At 41.6% G+C, this 20,938-nt stretch overlaps 1 protein-coding gene across 1 annotated transcript; it reads right to left on the reverse strand.

Annotated features, from left to right (window-relative positions):
* Positions 1-7,304: 7,304 nt before the first annotated feature.
* Positions 7,305-19,411, reverse strand: LOC116702320 (E3 ubiquitin-protein ligase RBBP6). Its single transcript, XM_032536487.1, has 15 exons — positions 19,362-19,411; positions 19,004-19,100; positions 18,532-18,668; positions 17,947-18,119; positions 17,631-17,734; positions 17,273-17,443; positions 16,736-16,881; positions 15,111-15,216; positions 14,959-15,025; positions 14,752-14,794; positions 13,752-14,057; positions 13,290-13,421; positions 10,528-12,663; positions 9,475-9,568; positions 7,305-9,280 (listed from the first exon to the last, which is right to left on the reverse strand). Exons 3-15 carry the CDS (start codon positions 18,573-18,575, stop codon positions 7,952-7,954), a joined length of 4,851 nt encoding a protein of 1,616 aa, XP_032392378.1. The 5' UTR covers positions 18,576-18,668; positions 19,004-19,100; positions 19,362-19,411; the 3' UTR covers positions 7,305-7,951.
* Between the last annotated feature and the right edge of the window lie 1,527 nt (positions 19,412-20,938).

Raw genomic sequence — 20,938 nt, forward strand, 5'->3', positions numbered from 1 at the left:
ATAATCCTCTTATGCCACAGTACATCCTTTATCTTGTCCTTGTTGTCCAAGTTTGTCTTGTCCAAGTTTCTGCACACTGATCTTTAAATTCACCTTTTGTTTTATTGAGAACATGTTGGACGGCATGGCTATTGGATAAGTGTTTATTGTAATTACAGAGACATGAGACAATGTCAAAAGAGTGGATACTGATATACCACGGACAGAATTCTGCATTTAATTCAGTTACGTGCTTTCATGCTTTGTTTGTTGCATCCCCAATTTAATTTAGTTTAGGATACAATTAACTAGTGTGTTAGACTTTTTACAACACCCTAAATTTTTATGATTTAATTCTACTGCAGCAGGACACACACACACACACACACACACACACACACCACACACACACACGAGACACACACGAGCACACGCTCCTTTCTTTCCTCCCATCTCCATGTCAATGGGTGCAGGACAATCAACTCGTGGTTACACCAGCAGTCTGGCAGAAAACACACACACACACACACCCACACACACACACACACCACACACCACACACACACACACACACAACACACACACACAACCACACACACCCACACCCACACACACACACACACACACACACAGCTTTTCTCTACAATCTCAGACTCTTTCTTTTGTGTGTCTCACTCACAAACGGTGATAGGGCAAAACCAAACATATCAATAAACGCATTCATATTTTAACCATTAGGTTGAAACTTTCATCCACAGCAGTTTCCCATCAAACACTAAACATCGTGACAGCCTCCAATAAGGCAACATGTGGTGGATATTACTGTTGTCATGAAAAACGGTTACTTAGGCTAAACAACGAAAAAACATCATACACTAATCAACGACACAGTGGCTCAGTGCAGTATTAATATAAGCTATGTGTATATAAATGTGTGTGTGTATGTGTGTGTCAGAATGTCGCTTTTGCTTGATTTTGATGTCAAGACAGCTCTCTAATTTGCATAATTCCCATACCCGCCCCTCTTTTCCCTCCCCTCTACATGTTAATGAGCCATCGCTTTGAACATGCTGATTAAACAGGATGCTGCACACTCACCCAGTCATGAGTACAGAGGAATGTAGACATCACACAAACACATTACATCTGTTTTTACTGGCTGATCTGTTGCAAGTAACAGCGAACATGAATCAGACATGTTTTTAGGAAGATACGCTGTAGGTAAATACTGTAGTGTGTGTGTGTATGGCCACAAGTGACCTGGGACCTTTATCTCTCTCCTTCACACACACACACACACACACACACACACACACACACACACACACACACACCATAAATAAGGTGTCTAGACAGCACAGCTGCCAGTCTGCCCTCTGGTGTGTGTTTCAAATACAAATCAACGGAGTGACAAAGAGAGAGAGGGGCAGGGGTGGCTGGTAGTGAACAGTCACACGCACACATAAAATACGTTTCACACCGCCACAACAGAAACACTTATAATCACTTTAGGTCTGTCCTCCTTCGTCGTTCTGTTGATTTTCCTCTTATTTTGTCTTTCTACTGCTTTTTTTTGTATAATGAATGTCCAACTTTCTGTTTCTATTTGAATCCATCCATCCATCTACCTCGGTCTCCAATGTCTTTTTTTCCAACACTAGATCTTGGACCACAGCTGTGGTTTTACGTGTATTACCATAATAAATACAGTCGTGTTTTCGAAGTCAAGTTTAAAGCCAACATGAATGAGGAGTCTTAAAGTGCAAAGAAAAAAATGGAAATTTCTGCAATTTTATTAAAAACTAACCTTAGCCGAGGAAATCCATGACATATGATTGAAAGCTCCCAAGGACAGCTTCAAAGGACATGAATGAACGTTTACACCAATTTACAGGATATTGCTTCTTACCGCTCACACATGTATCACAATGAAAAATTACCGCTGACTTAATGTGCACAGTAAGTAGTTCACATACAGCATCTTGCGCTTGGATCTTGTGAGTTTCTGCAAGCTGATTTTTATAGTGCATTGAAATAAAGGGAAACTAATAGCTTACTCGGTAGGGATTTGAAAAAAAAGATTACCGGTTTTGGAAATACTGAGCAAAAATATTTTAATGGGATAAAACATGCATGATGACCTGCATACTGGAGTGGAGAGTAAAGAATCTGTCCTTAAACTCAATAGGGCAATACTAGCCCCTGGCACACACGCACACACACATGCACGCACAGTCTGGGTAGCCTGAGATGCTCATTGTTATTCTGCACACAGTTTTGGTCACAGACAGGACCAGGCAGGACAGGAGTGCGCACAGACACACACCACGTTGTTGTGACACATTATAAATGCTAAATACCATACAGGATTAAGAAATGCAAAAGCAGCATTAATATGCATACACCGCTCACACACTCACACACATTCCATCACTGCCTCAGTAACATCTGCTACCAATAGATTCTTTCTTTCAGAGCAAGCAGTACAAACTGTATGCAACAATGTCACCTTACAAATCACTCTTTGGGGTGTTGCAGCATAGTCATTGTGTCCATTTTATGTGTTTTGTGTTTTAGTTCAACCTGTCCGCACAATAAATATGCACTCATAGTACAAGCATGCCAAGTAACTGTAACTTTGGACTTCATGGAATTTTATTTTTACTTTAATTTAATTTTTACCTTAATGTAACTGTTTAAGTAACCGCAGCCAACTGTTTGCCACAACTCTCCACTAGAGGCTGTTAAACCCAAGACTTGGTGCTAGTGACCGACATAAAGCATTAGTCATGTGAAAGCTAAATAAAAGCACTGTGTTGTCGTCTCTTAGACCTCAGAGGGTCCAGCGTATCTCCTACTAATCTGCTGTTAACTGTGGCATCACAGCGTCCACTCAGAGGGGTTACTGTGCTGGAGTCCTTGAGCAAGGGACATGATCTAACAGTTATTACCGCTGACCGCTGACCTATCATAAACATTAGTCAACGTTCACCAGTTTCCTGCCTTCTACTATGGACTGCTAACTTCTTTCTCAACTGTACTCTAGTCAACAACTAACAACGTATGAAATCTATCACTCGGCAGGAGTTTTAATGCACTGCACATTACATTATTGTGGATGCAGAGAAATTTTAAGCCCCAATTCATCCGCTTCCAGTATTAGAGCCACATGCCACATCTGCCTTTAAAGAAAAACAGATGACTTGCAATGCCTTTTTTCTAGATGAGATCATATTCTCATGTACTCTGATGACCAGCATGAAACTTCATCCTACTTTAAAGACTTCATCTTGATGTTTTGCTGTGACTCTAACAACTAAAAATGCATCTCACAAATGCCTTTTTGTTGTTTTACCCAGGTCTGTCACCATACTTTACAGATTTACATATTATTAGTTTATAGAATATGATGTAATGTTACAGGTAAAGCTACCCAACAGTAGCTGCATAAAATACTTAGTTAGCTTAGACCAACAATAAATGTTAAATGCTGCTTGTTTGAGTACTTTTACTTTAGATATTTTAGGTAAGAGAACCAGGATGGCTCGGTTGGCAGAGCGGGCGCCCACGTATAGGGGTTCAGTTCTCAATGCTGTGGGCCCAGGTTTGACTCCGACCTTTGGCCTTTTGCTGCATGTTGTCCCCCCCCCTCTCTCTCACCTTTAGTATTTTTCAGCTGTCCTGTAAGGGGCTGAAAATGCCTCAAAATAATCTTTAAAAAATAAAAAGATATTATAGTTACGTATCACTTACACTGTACTTTTACTGACATTTTTATTCCAGAATTTTTACTTGTAGTGTTTTATATTGCAGTGTTGCTACTTTTACACAAAACTAATAATAAAATACACAACATGTGTTCAAACTGATTTAGTTTCTGGTTTCTATTTAAACTCAGTTTACATTTATGTGACTAAAGAGACATTATATTATGTAAAAATGCATTCGAGAGCATTGGCTACTTTAAGAATTCTTCTTGCAGTTTTACGTAAAGATGCTGCAACATCAGAACTGTTAAAGAGCCTTGTGCCATATGAAAAAAACAGATCAAGAAGTAAAATTATAACATGAATTTAGCTTGATTGACCTTTAATGGACCAAAACGGATAGTTTTATTAATATTTTGCCATGCTTGCAATTGCAGAATTGTGTATTTTATACATCCTGCACTCTGCATGTTTTGCTCATTGGACATTGCATGTTTTCCCTTCTTTGCAGCCTAATGTTTTTATATTTGATATGTTTATTTTTGATTTTCTCTTATATACAACATTTTGAATGTATTCACAACTCAAAACTATGATGTAAGTCTGAGTAATCTTAAAGGGCAGTCAGGTGGCGGGTCCTTTTCTCAATCCCCACGTTTCTAATGCCACAAATAGAGTATTTGCGCATCCCCCGGCCCCAACAAAACTAATCTGCATTTTACACCCACCCTTGCACCAATACACCCACCCACACATGCACACATACACGCACACACACACACACACACACACACACACACAAGAGCATCCACAGCTTGGTCTACATCAGGCAGCGTTGGCACAGAGCCCTGAGACGTCGGCACACATCACGGGCACAAAGGAGCGAAGAAAACCCAGACAAAATGAAAATTAAGACAAAACCAAAAAAGAAAAGAAAATAAAGAGGCTGCACGAAGAACACAGGAAGAAACAAAGCTTAGCGGATGGCGGGACGACAAAGAAATAAAAAAGGATGAAAGAAAGCGTACCTCGTTTCTGATCCTCAGCACACATGAAGAGCAGGAGGGATGTTGCTCTTGATTGCTACAGGGTCCACCTGTCTGTCTGTCTGTGTCTCTGTCTGCCATCTGTACCTGTCTGTCTGATGTCTCATATTTTCTAATGTGCCTTTGTGTTATGCAGGGTCAGTGTCCTGGTATTTTTCACACATTAATCTGCAGTTTATTGTTGTGTGTGCCTACCTGTCTATCTGAACTGGTCTGTCTAGATATGACTCTGTGTATATGTCTCTCTCACTCACTCACTCACTCACTCACTCACTCACTCACTCACTCACTCACTCAGGCATGCACATACACAGAAAGACAGACAGACAGACAGAGGAGCGTTGACAGACAGACAACCATGTTAGGCTCAAAAGCACTCAGATGGCATGAGGGGAGCCCGCGAAATTTAGCGTCACACACAGCAGTGCACAACAAGCCAATGGGAAATGAAACCATTTGTTATGAAAGCTTTAGAGATGCCAGACTGTCCTAGCACCCCTCCATCTAAGGTTTGGACACAAGCCAAGTTGGGCATCCGACACTGACCAGATTTCCTCTGTTCAATCCCAGCATGCCTTGGCACGACAACGAGTGACTGCAGTCACAACAGCAAAACAGAAAGGAGACAGGGAGGCTGGATCTCTGCCATGTCTTCCTCGTAGTCAGTTAATGAAGCAAGAAAAGCACACACACACAGGCATACTGAACACGTCTTTCATATTTATTTTAAAATGTTCCACTTCCTGCACAAACAAAAGCTCTAACAAGGCGAACAGCCATTAACCTGCTGGAAAAAACTGGATGTCTTTGTATATGGTTGGGTTTGTTAGATGTATCAATTCATCTTTTATTGCTTTTCTAGTTAAAGCAGGATCCCTGTGCAAAGACAAAATTAGGAAAAGCCAAGAAATACATTTGTTGCCTTCAGCATGGGCATCCTTACCTGGCATAGAAGTGATGAGTGATGAGGTGTTGTTGCATCCAGTCTCTGGCTGATTGTCTGAGATTTAGGGATGGGAACATACATGTTGTCAGAAATAAAGGGTGGACAGAGGAGGAAGAGGAACTGGAGATCGAAGCCAAAGAAGAGCACAGAGATGGTGGTAAAAGCACGTTACTTCAGGGATCTTCCTGCCACACTTCATCTGTAATAAAAAATTAATAATCATGACATAGACGGCTCAAAAAATGCTTTTTTTTCCATTGGGATTTACAAATGTTCAGTTAGCACTGCTATGGAACAATTAGTTATGATAGTCTTTTTTTAATATATTTCTGATCAGACATTAGTTGATTTTTTTTATTCAGAGTAAGAAATACAGAACTTTTCATATTCTGATGTGAAATAATATTAATACCTAGCCATCATGTCATAACTCCAAAAAGACCAAAAATAAGCAAGTGTTCTTAAAAGCCAGATCTTACTAAAATTAAGGTTTAATTTTTGCAATGTTAATTACAAGGGCAACGTCATTTATGTAGAAATGAAATGACCTTTTGTTTCCGGTTTGTGTTGGAGGATTTCAATAATTAGTGAAGTTACCGTGCTGTGTGATCCATGCGTAAAAGCAAAGTGTCCCTCTCTCAATTTTAAGTGCACATACTATCCACTAATGTTACCCATAAATCATAGACTGCCCTTATCACTTTACATGTATTCTAAGACATCTCAATCTATAATAGGCCTATACATACATACATTGGGTAGCAAAGTGAAAAAGACAAAACCAGATGTTTGTAATTAATTAGAGGTGTGTGTGTGTGTGTGTGTGTGTGCACATGCCACCCCTCTGCCCTTGCTAGCAGCTCGGTGAGGCACATGAATCAGAATGCTACCATCTTATATTCGATGCAACTTATCTTTTACATTTTAGTTAGTCTGGATTTCTTTTCCCCCGTACACCCTGTACTGTCATTTATTTTACAATTTTATCGTGGCTTTAATAAAGTCGGTGGCAGGAAAAAAATGTTAATGCTCACCATCTTAGTTTAAGGCAGGGGTCTTCAACCCCTTAACTGAAAGAGAGACAGCAGGGACCCACTACTACATATACTTTATAAAATGAAGTTGCATATAAAATGTTAAACATACCTTTTTTGGCATATAATACAAGGATATTAAAATAATCGTTGGCATGATTTTACGAATCATGTTTTTAATGTTAAACATTCATGTGGCACAGTGAATCCTTAGGATGAAGTTTGTGACTGCCTGTAAGCCTATCAGTGTTTTTCACAAATAGGCTGTTCTAGTAGTTATATTTGCTAACAATATATTGGTTTCATGTTAAGACATTTTAAATTAAAAAAATATATATTTCAATTAGTAATTTGGTGGCCCCACTGCAGTAACTGAGGACACCCTAAGGGTCCAGGACCCCCTGTTAATCTCTGGTCTAGGGTGCTAACATTTGTTAACTAGAGCCATAACACTGGCATGACTTAAACTGCTGTCAGGTGACTACTCAGTACATGATCTCAAAGAATTGCTAAGTTTTTTCAGGATTGAGAAGATATTACAGCAGAAAAGCATGTCATCTAAACAGAAAAAAAAAACATATGTAGGTATTTCTTTTTATTTCCTTCAAAACAGGAAAAATTAAACTTTACTCTGGTACATATTTTATCCATCCAGCAGTTGTTTTTAAATTAAATATTACAAAATAAAATACAACACAAGAGGTTCAAATCATAAACATTCACAGTGTGTTTCAAATTAATCATAAACTCTTCAATAATCTTCTATATACACTCCTGTGCTTCTGTGTTAGGCAAATCAAATTACTGACTGGCCTCTTGTCAAAGTAAAAGATATCCTCCATGCAAGCTACATCACAAGTAACGTCACAGGTTCGGTATATAAACCATAGCTGGTGGCAGTCCTGAGCAAGTTGGAGCATGTGCAAATTCCTTGAACTCTAAATAATTCAAGAGGTCCTAGGTTTAACATTTGCTTCCATTCACATTCTTATGTATAGTATAAAGTGCTCTTCCTTCACATTTTGTTCACTTTCAGTTTGGATGATGCATATTTGATACGACATATCTTAAGGTGATACAAAAAGTGTCCTGGCAAAACTAAATAAAGTTGAAAAAATAAATCCAGGTACTTTTTGGACAGAGAAAGGAAAAACATCATTCAAGTAATTTTCATTTTCTTTTATCTGAGAGCCAACGTCACATAACTGAGCAGAGCTTGGCGTGGTCTTCCTCCTCTTTCTACCTGTCTTCCACCCCTGCACTACTGTCCTCTTCCTCCCCGTCTCTGCTCGTCTTTGACGGCTTCTTCTTGTGTTTTTGTTTCTTCAGCTCCCCTTCCTCCAGCAGCTCTGGGGAGGCTCGTCTCTTCTCCTTTTGGCGCTTCTTTTGGTTCTTCTTCTCTTTTCTCCCGTCGTCCCTGCCGTTCTCCTGGCTTGCTGATGAACTGACGCTGTTGCTGCGGCTACGGCTGCTGGGCCTCTCCCCTTCCTCCAGCTCTCTCCCTCCCTCCCACTTGGTCTGTCCGTCCAATTTGTCGGCTTCATCCTTGCATTGACGACCTCCTTCTCTCTCAGACACCATCTCTTGAGTTTCTCTCTCTCCTTTGCCTTTGATTGCCTTCCTTTGCTTCCACTCCTCCTTTTCAACCTTGCTCTCATTTCTTCTTCTGGTCTGCATGAACTCCTGACCAGGGCTGCTTATTCTGGGCTTACCCAGCTCTGCCCCGGAGGACAGTTGGTCTCTCTCCTTACCCCGGCTGTGAGAGAGGGAAGGTGGGGAATGGTGGGTCCCTGCAGGTCTGTAGATCCCTGATGGATCTTGGTGACTGTTGTAGTAGTGGGGATGGTCTTTGTCTTTAAATTTAGAATCCAGTGGCGTGTCTCTGTTTGATTTGTGGGTATTTTGACCAAGAGGTCCAGCAGCTCTGCATTCCCTGCTTCTGCCACCAGAAAATTTCCCACCGGGAGAGGAGGAACTCTTGTTGCTGTCCGTGTCGCCCCCTCTCTGCCTGTCTCTCCTCTCTGTGTCATGTGTCGGTGTCAAATAAGAGAAGGAGTGAGAAGAGGAGGGAGGATTCCTCTTTTGGGCGGAGGCAATGCTGCTGTGCCCTCTCTCTCTCTTTCTGTCTCTCCCATTCTCTTCCTCCCTTGCTCTTTCTTTTGATCTTTTGCTCTCTTTCTGCCTCTCACTCTCCCTCCCTCTCTCTCTGTCCCTGTGTTTCTCCATCCTCTTCTCCCCGTCTCTGTCTGTGCACAAGGCGCCTTCAGTTCTGTCTTTGCCACTAGAGGGAACCACACTTCTCTGTGAACTTGACAAAATGGGGGTTTTCTCTCTCTCTCTCTCCCTGTCCCTGCCTCTCGCCATCGCGCTGGCCTCCTCTATCTCCGTTTCCACTGACCTCTCTCTCTTCTCTTCATTCTCTGTATCCCTGTTGGTTGTTGTCTCTGTCGTCACGGACATGGACAGTGAAGGCAGAAACATTGCAAGAGCAGCTGTGTGAACTTTGATCACTCCTTCAACCCGCTCCTCTTCCTCAGACTCTTCCTTCTCCCATTTGGAGTGAGGGACCTAAGATGAAGAGGGAAAGGATTGAGCGGATATCATGCAATTTGTGTTTGTGCATGTATGTAGTATATGTGAGTTCAAAGTACTTGTACAAAACACTACTTATACTTAATTTATATTATAGAAATATTCTAAATGTCTATACTTCCCACACATTTAAAATGATCCTGGCCCACAGGATGCGTTCACAGACACACCTGTGTGAGTGTGAGCTCGCCCTCAGCTCTGTCCTGGGTGTACTCTTCCAGAGTTTCCAACCCTGTGTTCCGCTCCTGGTGATCCTCGTAGCTGCTGTATTAAACACAGCAACACTTATGATTTCTGTTTGAAAACCCAACTCATTGTGTGTTTACAAAATGACAGTTGAACATGCTACTCCTATCATTGGTTTACAGATGTGGATGAGTATAAAACAAAGTGAATGAAAGAAACAAATAAGGTAAAGCAGATAATTCAAGTTATAATCCTTAAGATCCTCAAGAAATAAAACAATGTTTTGACACAATTTACAGTCTGTTTTTCTTCAGCAACATCCATACAGTGCAATTACATTCTGAATCTACCTCTCTATATAATAGTTTTTATTGTTAGTAGCCGAGTCTGACACTTTTCACTGTTTTAAAAATGGAATTAGTGCTGTATTACTTTACTGCTACTCTCGCATTGCCTGACCATCCTCCACAGTGCTGCAATGGAGGGTCTGGCTAATTCTCACAGTATTCCGGGATAGGAGAAAAACGTGCTCCGGTTCATTTGCATTTCTTTCAACCAATCACAATGGTGAAAAGTGCTGGACGGAGCAATGGTGCCTTGGCAAAATAGCCTCAGGAAGGAACATGTTATGGTGGAACACGTGTATGTTCAAAAGTTGTTTTAGTCGTGCAACAGAAAACTCAGATTGGACAGATAGTCTAGCTAGCTGTCTGGATAGAGATCTGGCAGAGATCTGAGGAGCAGTTAACCATAGTCCTCAGAAATCCACCGGAGCTTAGAATGCCATCACAAAGAAAGCGGAAGGTAACGGATATCCGGCCAAAAATTAGGGATATCCGGCGGAATTTCCTGCGGTGACAGAACAATCCCGGAATTGAAACGTCGTCGATATACACTACTTTACTGCTAATACAAACAGAAAATATCAAAATGCTGCTGGTTTACATTATAAGCATTCAACTGGCAAAAGACGGAGTAGCTATACCTGTGAGGCAGTAAGATTGTAACTTTGAAGAAAAAAGCAGAAACATTCTGACCTGCCATCTTGCACCACAGTGTTTGGTGTGTCATGGTGGCTCTCCTTTCTGCCCCTTTGTGACTCGGATCTCATTGTATTGTTGTCGTCTTCTTCTTCTACTTCTTCTTCTTTCCCCATCCTCTGCTTCACTGCCTTTATCAGCTTCTCCTTTGGCTTAGACTCCCCTGGTGGGACTGCTCGGTCTTCCTGATATGTGCTTTCTCCCTCTGCCCTCTCCTTCCCGGGACCTGCGAATAACTCTCCCATCGTTTGTCCTTCCTTTCTCTCCCTTTCCTCCTCCACTGTTCTAAGGGGGCTGTGCCATAAGTCAAAGTCTTTTTCTCTGTCCTCTTTCTTCTCTCCAATATCTTTGTTCTCTCCTGCAATTTTCTTCAACATCTCTCCCATATCATCTCTGAAGGTAGCTTTCTCCCATTTCTGTCTTGCCTCTCCTTCACCTGGTTTGATTTTTTCTTCAGACAAACCGTCCATGTCTCTGCTGGATTCATTCTTTTCATTTGTGTTCATTGTCTCTCCTCCAATTAACTTCTCCTCCTCTCCATCACCAGCCTTCTTGATTCCTCCCTTTGATTTTCCTGTGTTGCTCTCTGAATAAGACATGTCCCGACTTTCAATTTTCTCGTCCTTCCTCGTTCCTTCCAGGTTTATGTTAATGCTTATCTTCTTCTGTGGTTTCACCTTTATGCCTCCCTCCCAGATTTCTCTCTCTGTCAGAGGACATGTTTTCCGCTCCTTTTTCTTCTCCGTTTTTGGCTTTGTTCTCTCAAATGGATTCGGGGATTCGCTCTTGCGGGTTTTGGGGTCCTCTGCAACTTTAGTTTCCAGGCATTTGCTGCTTTGAGCCTTTGCAGAACTTCTCTCAATGTCCTCTCTTTTTCTTTTTTTATTCTTCTCTGATCTTGAGTCATAATCTCTACTGCCTCCAGGGTATCTGTATCTGTCTTGATCCACCCTGCTTGCCTCTTTAGTGGGCCTTTCTCTGTGCCGTCTCCCCACATCCTGCCGGGAGTCTGAATGTTTGCCTCTTTTCCATTTTTTCTCAATTTCCAAATTCCTCTGTTCTCTGCCTTTTCTTTCACAGTCTTTATCCAAATGTTTATCTGGTTGCACCAGTGATTGGACTGGTTCTAAGGCATCGCTGCCAGTTGCTTGGTCCCGTGCTGGGGTGCCATCCTTGCAGGCAATTGGTCCAGTATTAGTTGATGATGACTCCCCTCCTCTTCCTTCCTCATGTTTCTTCATGCTCTTCTGCTCATGTTTTAAGGTGCTGAGGTTCTCCAAATTCTTCGCCATCAGTTGCTTATCGTTCTCACTTCTTTCATGCAGTTTCGCTTTCTTACTCTCTTTTGTAAGTGTGATTGGCGGGCGGCTGGACTTCTCCGTGCACCTCTGCTGATATGCCGTTGGCGGAGCACTGTTTTCGGATGGCGTGGAGCGTCCGTTGCTGGACGACCGAGAGGCAGGGGACCGGCTGTCGTTGGACGAATGAGATGGAGAGGAGCGACTGTCACTGGAGAACTGAGATGGCGTGGAGCAGCTGTCATGTGAAGACTGAGATGGAGGGGAGCGGCTGTCACTGGATGACTGCGACGGAGGGGAGCAGCCGCCCATCCGCGCGGCGCGTCTACCTTGGAATTGGTCGCGTGAAAGGGAGTTAGCATGCGAGGGATTTCCGGTTCCTTCTCTGTCCCCCCACTGAGGAGGAGGAGGGAGATTGAGGAGGGGTAGAGGCAGCTGGTGGAAGTGGCCGACATAGCTGCTGAAATATTTATCATACCACTCTTTGTACTCCCTTTTCCACTGCAGGTAGCGCTCTCTGTTCAGGTCCAGGCTGCTACTTTGATTTGCGGGCTGAACATACGGGTAACTTCCCCCCGAGCCCCCCGCTTCCCTCTGGGAGTCTTCTCCTCGCCTCCTGGAGCTGTAGCTGCTTGAAGCGGATTTCTTATTGTGATGCCGACTATGATGGCTGTTTTTGCGGTGACCTGATGGTGACTTGGACCTGGCATGGTAACCGACTCGAGGTGAAGATGACGAGGACGGTGTTGGGGAACGTTTGTAACCATAGCTGTAGGAGTGGGAGGAATGAGAGCGGGTTTGGAGGTCTCTTTCGCGGGAGTAAGGAGATTGGGGCCTAAAAAAATAAAAAGGACATTTAGGCATGTTATTTTTTGCACACATGAACCATTGCCACGTTGTGGTTTGAGTTGTCTAAATCTCATTTGCCATTTCACCTTGTCTATAAAAGAAAGGCATAATAAGGACAGTACAGTACCAGATCTTTTGAGCTTAAACAAAGCTGGCTGCATGCACTTTATGGGCCCTATTTTAATGATATAAGTGCACGGCGTGAAGCACATGGCGCAGGTGCATTTAGGACATGTCGAATTACCACTTCTGCTAGTTTGACGGCTGAAAAAAGTGTTTGTGCGCTGGGCGCCAGGTTCAAAAGGCTTGTACTTAGTGTCTTCATTAATTCATAGGTGTGTTTTGGGCGTAACATGCAATAAACTAATCAGTGTCATCTCTGATTCCCTTTAAAAGCCAGGCCTGTTTGTACCTTGGTGCATTGTTGTTATAATGGCAGATTTGCACAGTCATATTTTTATTTACAGACCTCTCTGTAAGACCAGCACGCCCATGGAAATTAAAATAGCAAAGACACTTGCATCGGGCTTAGCGTCATTTTTGATAAACAATAGAATAAACACAAACAAAAAACTGTTAATAAATAAATAAAAATAAAGAAGCACAAAATACCTTGATCTGCCTTGGGACCTGGATCTGGATCTGCTTGAAGAACGTGAGTACGAGCGAGAAGACTTGGACTTGGAAGACTTTGAATAAGAACGATGGGAGGAGCGTCTGTGGGAAGATCCCCTGTGAGGTGACCTGAGTAATAAAGACAGAGGAGGTAGCAAGTGAGGGGGAGGAAAATATATATATATATATATATATATATATATATATATATAGTATAATATTATTAATAATATAATGTCCTAAATCTGATTGGAAAATCCAATATCTTATGAGTAATCTCCTTAAAAACTGAATCTGCAAGTCCATTCATAAGTGTCTTATCTTGTTGCCTCGAGTTGAAGTAAAGACCATTATCAAAAAGAATGAAACAACTATTATACAAGGGATGTCATGTTATTAAAGATGTTTTTAGCAACGAGCAGATACCCTGTCCACGTAATGACTACTTGGAAACCTTACCTTTCCTTCTTCTTTCTCTGATGCCTGTACCACTCCTTGGGGATGAGGGCAGGGATGGAGGTAGAGGGGCACAGGGAAGGGATGGGGGCAGCCTGGAGGTTTGGGAGTGTCCAGATGGGCGCGGGGGGTGGGTATCCAGGGGGGTAACTGCTGAGAGGCTGATGAGCAGCGAGGAATGTGTGGAAATTAGGGGAGGGAAAGAGAGGAGGTGGAGGAGTTGTTAGATAAGAAGAGGAGGTGGGAGGGGGCTGTTGGGTGTTCGACTCATCCCGGCCTCCAATAGGACAACCCGAGGAGGAAGAGGGGCTGAAGGGAAAAGAGGAAGGAAGAGGTTATAACATCGGTCTTGAAACAGTCGGCAGCAGAGCTACACAATACTGGGAAAAACTGACATTGCGATATTTGTTTCTTCCTGTGATATATATATTGCGATATGAAAAAAGATGACATAAATAGCATTATTTGGATATAATAAATCATTCCCGACTAGGCCACTGGGGGGGATTGTGTAGAGGAGTGCATCTACATAGAAAATAAAACTGAAAAAGGAACTTTTCTTACGTAAACTATTCTTTGTTGAACTTTAATGCTTTACAAACACCAAAGCAACTATGCGCTGTAACTACTATTCTTCTTCTTGACTAGTTATTTTGGAGAACGAAATTAGGTAACAATGGTTGACTTACATGACACCATTGTGTTCATATAATCACCTACGCGAGAGCCTCACTTCCCATAACAAACCTCGTCGGGCTAACATTAGGTTCACACATGTTGCCCACATGGCCATGGTCTTAAAAGGTAACAATCATGTAAAAAGAGAACGCTGAAAGTTCACTTTTCTATCAAGCAGCAAAAGCGTTGCATTAACATTGCACGTCCTGCAATGTGACCATTGCACATGTGCACATCGCAATGTAGACAATGAAACACAATATCGTACAGCCCTAGTGGGCAGAGTCAATACACAGTCATACTTAAATAACCACGCTTCACTGACCTATCCCAGGATGTTGATGGCCCATAGGGTCTTGGGGCTGGACCTGTGGATTCAGGTAAAATACGTTTGCTTTTATTTGTTAGCAATGCTACGGCAGTTCTCGACAATACAATCATTCAATAATGTGTATTCTCAAATAAAATGACAAAACACAACACGGACAGTATAACGAATGGACAGAAAGAGAAATAGATCCACATCACTCACCTGAGGAGGGCTGCTGTAGATTCACACCGACTGTCTGGGGCTGTTCTGCCACTGGAGTAGGGATAACCTGAGCAGACACAAACATCACAGATTTCATACCAAGAAACTTTGCTGCATAGATTTAGTGTGTCTGTATCTGTATAGCCCCTCACTGTTGGTATCAGCTGTGATGGAGCATCAGTGGGTTCTTCCGGGGAAACTGGCACAAACGGGGCAGCAGCAGCTGCTGAGTCTTCGTGTGTCTTTTCTTCAGCCTCTCTGAAAAATTCGCAGATATATCACAGTACCACATGAGCGCAACATCAGGGTGATTGTTTACAAGTTCATCAATCTCAAATCTATAGTGCCATGAAATAAATATTTAAAAACAGTTATTTCAGGTTTCCTTCCTGCTAGCACTCTTGTGAGGAACCTCATTCCACATTCAGACCATCATTTCACACTTTAAACTGTTCCTACTCCTCTCTACAGTTGCCAAAATTTGATGTCCGTCTGACCAAATCAGCACACATAACAGGTTAGCAGTTGTGCTGTGCCATCGGCTATACCAACATCTAAAATAAGTTAACACAGAGAAAGTTAGAGTCGACACAAAGTTGTGTTCTTAACTTTATTGCCACACAGCTAACTGGGCAGCTCCAGACAGTGCCGGAGTGTCAGCCAGTTACACCTGTGGTCTCCTATACTGCATTTTAAGATGGCAGAATTTACAATATATTTGTTCCCCATTTACATATTGTTCCGTTTCTGTTGTCATTACACGTATCAAGTATGACATACTGACTTATTCATGGCTCTCAACAAATAATCAAGGTTAATGACAACAGCTCTGCTGTGTATTCGGCTATGTAGACACTTAAAATAAATGATCACAAAGTTAAAGCAACGGAAAGTTTCTCTTGACTTTACAGCTACACAGCCCCTGACCGTGACGGGCTGGCTCATGTCATCATTTTTTTGCAAAAGCTGAGTTTTTCCCTTTACACACCAATGGAGTTTTAAGATTTATATACTTTTGGGCTGTTTTGGAAAAGCTCTGTTTTGGAAAAGCAAAACACTATTTTGTTCCCTGGACGTAGGGCTGAGAGAATGGCTTTATAAATGTAACAGGCTTAGTGTGTACATGCTCCAGTCTAATTTGTAGCTGCTGAAAGCAAAGCGAAGCAGATGTCATTATCCTTACCTCCGTCACATCTAAAGCGGCTGATGGTCCCATTTGCTATATGAGCAAAATCAGGCTTTCACTTTCTGTTCCCAATGCAAATTACAAAAACACAAAAAAATACACATTCCATCGGTAATAATTTGTTTAAATCAAAAAAACTGCAGCCTATAAAAAAACATTTGAGTCACATTGCCCAGCAGGGCGTGCACATTTAGTCAACTAGTCTTTTGTTGTTCTCTGTGATTATGTAAACTGAAGGAAACTGTGCTGAATAACCCTAACATTAAAGCATCTGAAATACATTATTTTTTATTGTACACCACAGAGGGGTAAAATGATGGGTAAGATAAGGCCATTTGCTGTCTCTGTGATGTGCAACTGCCTCGAAATTGTAATTCCCAAGATATCATTCCTGGGTGATTTTTGCAATACGCATGGTAGCAAACTCTTGACCATCTGGTTTGTCCGAAAAAGAAGAGGACTACAACTTCAGTATTACAACTTTAAGATACCACAACAATACTTTCTAAGGAGTCAAAAGTTAGCTTGTTATGCAGGGGAGGCAGCAGAGCACCACAAAGTAATTGTACTCATGTTTATGTGTGTAGGTACTTGTCAGGTATCTCCAGGTGGCTTTGTGCAGGCTGGAGGGAAGTGCTTGGAGTGTTGGGAGCAGAGGCAGGGCCTGTTTCTGTGGGCGGAGTCCCACCCACCTGAGACAACGGTGGGGTGTCTGCAGCCTGTGAGCGGAGAGGGTCCTAAAGAAGGGTGACAACAAGAGAATAAAGCAGGGATCAGAATATGGTAGAGCAAGCAAGAGATTAAAAAAATTAAATTTTTTTGGGAAAAAAGAGCTGAGATATAATAATTAACAATTACAAAGAATATCTACACATGACAATTTAAATGACAATACATATAATTATAATACATTTCTTGTTGTTAGTATTATTATAGAGAATGCTGTTTAAAACAGTATAATGTCCTGTCTAACACCTTTTTTTCGGAAGAGAACTATCACTCCGAGACCAGACATAACATCTGATTGTGAAAAGAAAACAGTAATTATTCTCTTTGCTCCTGAGTCATGCAGGTACAGTGCTACTCTTATATTTGCCTCCCCACATAAGATATTATTATGAGGTTCACCTGCTGGCTGTGGGTTGGCAAGTAAGGCTTCTGTGGTTGGCTCTGCACAGTGAGAGGGGGCGGGGTGGGGACAGGGCTTGGTGTCGGGGTTGGATTTTGGGACTGGGAGGTACCACACCCTTTTCTCAGACTTTTAGTGAAGCTTCGCTCTTTCTTAAAATTGTCCACAGCCTGTGTTAGGGGAAACATGTCAGAATATTTCTTTATTGGGGTTAAATACTATGAAAGGCCCCTGGTCTGACATTTAAGGATGAAACAAAGAGATACAGTAATACACAAAACCCACCTTCAAAAACCATTTACTTAATTCTCTCCAATCCCCTCTAACATTAATGCATATTTTAATCTGTCAAATCACCTGTCTGAGAAATTTATTGGCTATCAGGGTATCAGGTGAGACATCTGATTGGCTACAAGTGGGGCAGATGTGTTCCTCTGAATCCAGTAAGGCAGTGCGAATACCTGACCAAGAGATAAAGATGGTTGAGATGTAAATATGGAGACTCAGACTGAAGAATGACCACAGCATACACACTTAATTAGTTAACACGTTTTGCTGGACACAGGAAATCAGGATAAAAATTACTTATTTAAATTACAGAAAGTGTACATACAATAAGTTTATTTGAATGTGTGTGTGTGTGTGTGTGTGTGTGTGTGTAGCAGACACTCACAGTCATCACAGTAGCTGTTTCCACAGCAGGGTATGACCACAGCGTCACTCAGCAGGTCATGGCAGATCAGACAGAGGAGTTCCTCAGGTACAGGATCCTCCTCGCCTTCTGACTTAGTCTCCTCCTGTGGACCAAATGGAGGCCTCTCCTTCTTGCCAATAGCGTATGCCTCACTGCGGACAGATAACAGTACACACACTGCGCGTTGGCTTTTTAGGTGTTTAAACGATGCCTTGAACCAGAGTGACTTTTAACTCTTGTGTTGTCCTCGGGTCAAATTTGACCCGTTTTCAAAGTTTTTTATTTCAGAAATATAGGTTTCTTTGAACCAAAATGTCTGTATATAACATGGATGCATGGATGTACAGTACATTGCATGTATTCCAACGTAAAATTAATGATTACATTCATTGAATTATGGGTGTTTTATTCCATTTTTACAAAGTTTGAAAAACATGTTTAAATGGCTTTAAAACAGTATCCTGACTCATTAAATCATCGTTTCCAGTCCTTATGCCATTTCCAAAAATGTCAAACCATTCCTTTAAAACAAAAGACACACAAACATTGACTCTTTTGTCTCACGCGTCTATGGTGGGAATCGCGTAGCGTCCACAGTTGGTCAGCATGGCTCCCTTTATGTTTGGATCATCCACCTCACCATGAAGGAACGAGGGATGCTGTGCTTTTCTTTATTTTCAGAGGGCCCTCTGATTTTTTACCTGCGCGCAGCCACACACACACCACACACACACACCCACACACACACACACACACACACACACACACACACACACACACACACACCACACACACCCACACACACACACACACCCACCACACCCCCACACACACCGAGTTTAGAATAATAATAAATCAATAAAAAATAAAATAAGTTCTGGAAAAAATGTAAAGACTAATAAATAAATAATTTAAATAAGTACTGGATAGCAAAAATGTAAAGACACACACCAATCACATAGTTTTCTTGGTATCTTTGTACTAGATTGCAACAGATACTCCCTCCCTTCAGAGATAGCACATATTCTGCCCTTACCCCGCTGGTGGGACAGTTCCTGATGTGGTGTCCAGTATTTCCACAGCGATAACAGGTGTAGTTTGCAGGAAGTACAGTACCAAACTTCTTGTTGTAACTAGAGTGAGAAAGAGACAGAAAGTGAGACAGGGATAGATGGAGAAAGAAACAGAGAAAAGCAGGTAGATAAAAAAAATTACAGGACGAGGAACATAATTAGGGGAACAAATTATTAGGAATATGGAGTGTGGGATGAAGATGGAGTGTAATGGAGTAATAAAGTAATGGAGGCTGAGAGACAAAGGGACACATTGAGATACTAAGGAGACAGAAATAGGGATGAAGGAAGAGATTTGAAATGATCAGATAAGGGACTCACTTCATGGAGTCGTAGGTCGACTGATTCATCATAACTTTAATCTTATCCTCTTCTGTCGCATCTGCATCGGCCAGGTTCTGCATCTGAACACACACACGGTCAAACAGGAGGGGCAGTGTTCAATTACTGTATAACTTGATCTTACATAAATATGTACAAAAAACAAATATATATATATATATATGTATACACACACATATATGAGAGAGAGAGTACCTTGGAGAAAAAGGGTACGGCTCTGGAGGAATTCTGGTCCTCCATCTGTTAGAATTAAACACAATCAGTTTCATTGATAAAGCGACGAGAGCCTCCAGGTTACATGTCTTGGGAAAGGAGTGAGAGCTCTATGTTGATATAAACCAGAAAGGAGACACTTAAAAAACGTTTTGCTTCAAAACAATTTTTACCTTCTAATCTTTATGCTTTACCACCAAACCCATTAGTAATTTCCTATGTAACTGTTGCATGTCGTATCTCTTCACTTTCCTAACCATTCGAGCGGGGATAAAATGTACACCCGCATCCAGGAAGGATTTTGATAGACACGTCTGTTCTCATCCCAGGATTACTGCCTCTGCCCCTCCTGCCACCTCTCATCCCTATAAACTTGATAGCCTGAAAATAAGGAAGAAAATACAATTCTCCCTCCGATTTTACACCTGTGAGGCCAGCCTTTTGCTGGTTAAGAAACATCTTTGCTCTCATCACCCAACGTCTACCTCGGTACCTCCTTTCACCCTTAATTCTTTCTTGATTCTCTGCACCTGTTCGTGGTTCGTTCGTATACCGTGCTGGAATAGATAAGTGAAACCACGACTCTATGAATGTTGATCCATCGGGCCACTGATGGATTACTACTGGATTAGGAATTGCCATTAAATATTGTACAAACTTTCAAATGTGAATCTTAATCACTTTGGTGATCCCATGACTTTTCATCTAGCTTCACCCTCAGGTCACAATTTTAATTTGCCCAATCCTTGCAAAACTAGTTACACTCCCATGCGCTTCCGTAGTGATTAGAGCTAATTACCAAAGCTTAGCATGCTACCCTAACATAGTGAACATGATCAACATTACACCTGCTAAAGCATGTTAGCATGCTGACATTGTAAACATGTTAGCATGTTGACATTAGCATTTAGCTAAAAGCACCACAGCAAGTTTTTTTATTTTTTTTTACACAAAAATTCACATTCACAAAATTACAGCACATAACATAACTTGGTAGCTTCTTTCTTAGATTTGGTTGAGCTTTAATAAAGCCAAGCAGATATTGCCATAAACGTATATATCATTTAGTGCAGTCAGTCTGTACTACAGCACATTGGATTAAAAACTATTTTTTTTGAGAATTTAAGTGGCAGCTTCAACTTTTAAAGTATGTTTCTGATTTAAGAATGTGTTGGTGTGTGAATATTTGGCTTTTCATAATCTTATTTAGTTAGCAATGCATTCATTAAGTGAATAAAAGAGATATACAATACCCCTACTGTCCTGAGGAAATGTAGGATTGCTGGAGTGTTTTTAAAGCTTGACCCATAGTGGGGACTAGTGGATTTTAACTATTCTTTTTA

The sequence above is a fragment of the Etheostoma spectabile genome, chromosome 15, assembly GCF_008692095.1.
Source record: "Etheostoma spectabile isolate EspeVRDwgs_2016 chromosome 15, UIUC_Espe_1.0, whole genome shotgun sequence".
In the NCBI taxonomy this organism is placed as follows: domain Eukaryota; kingdom Metazoa; phylum Chordata; class Actinopteri; order Perciformes; family Percidae; genus Etheostoma; species Etheostoma spectabile.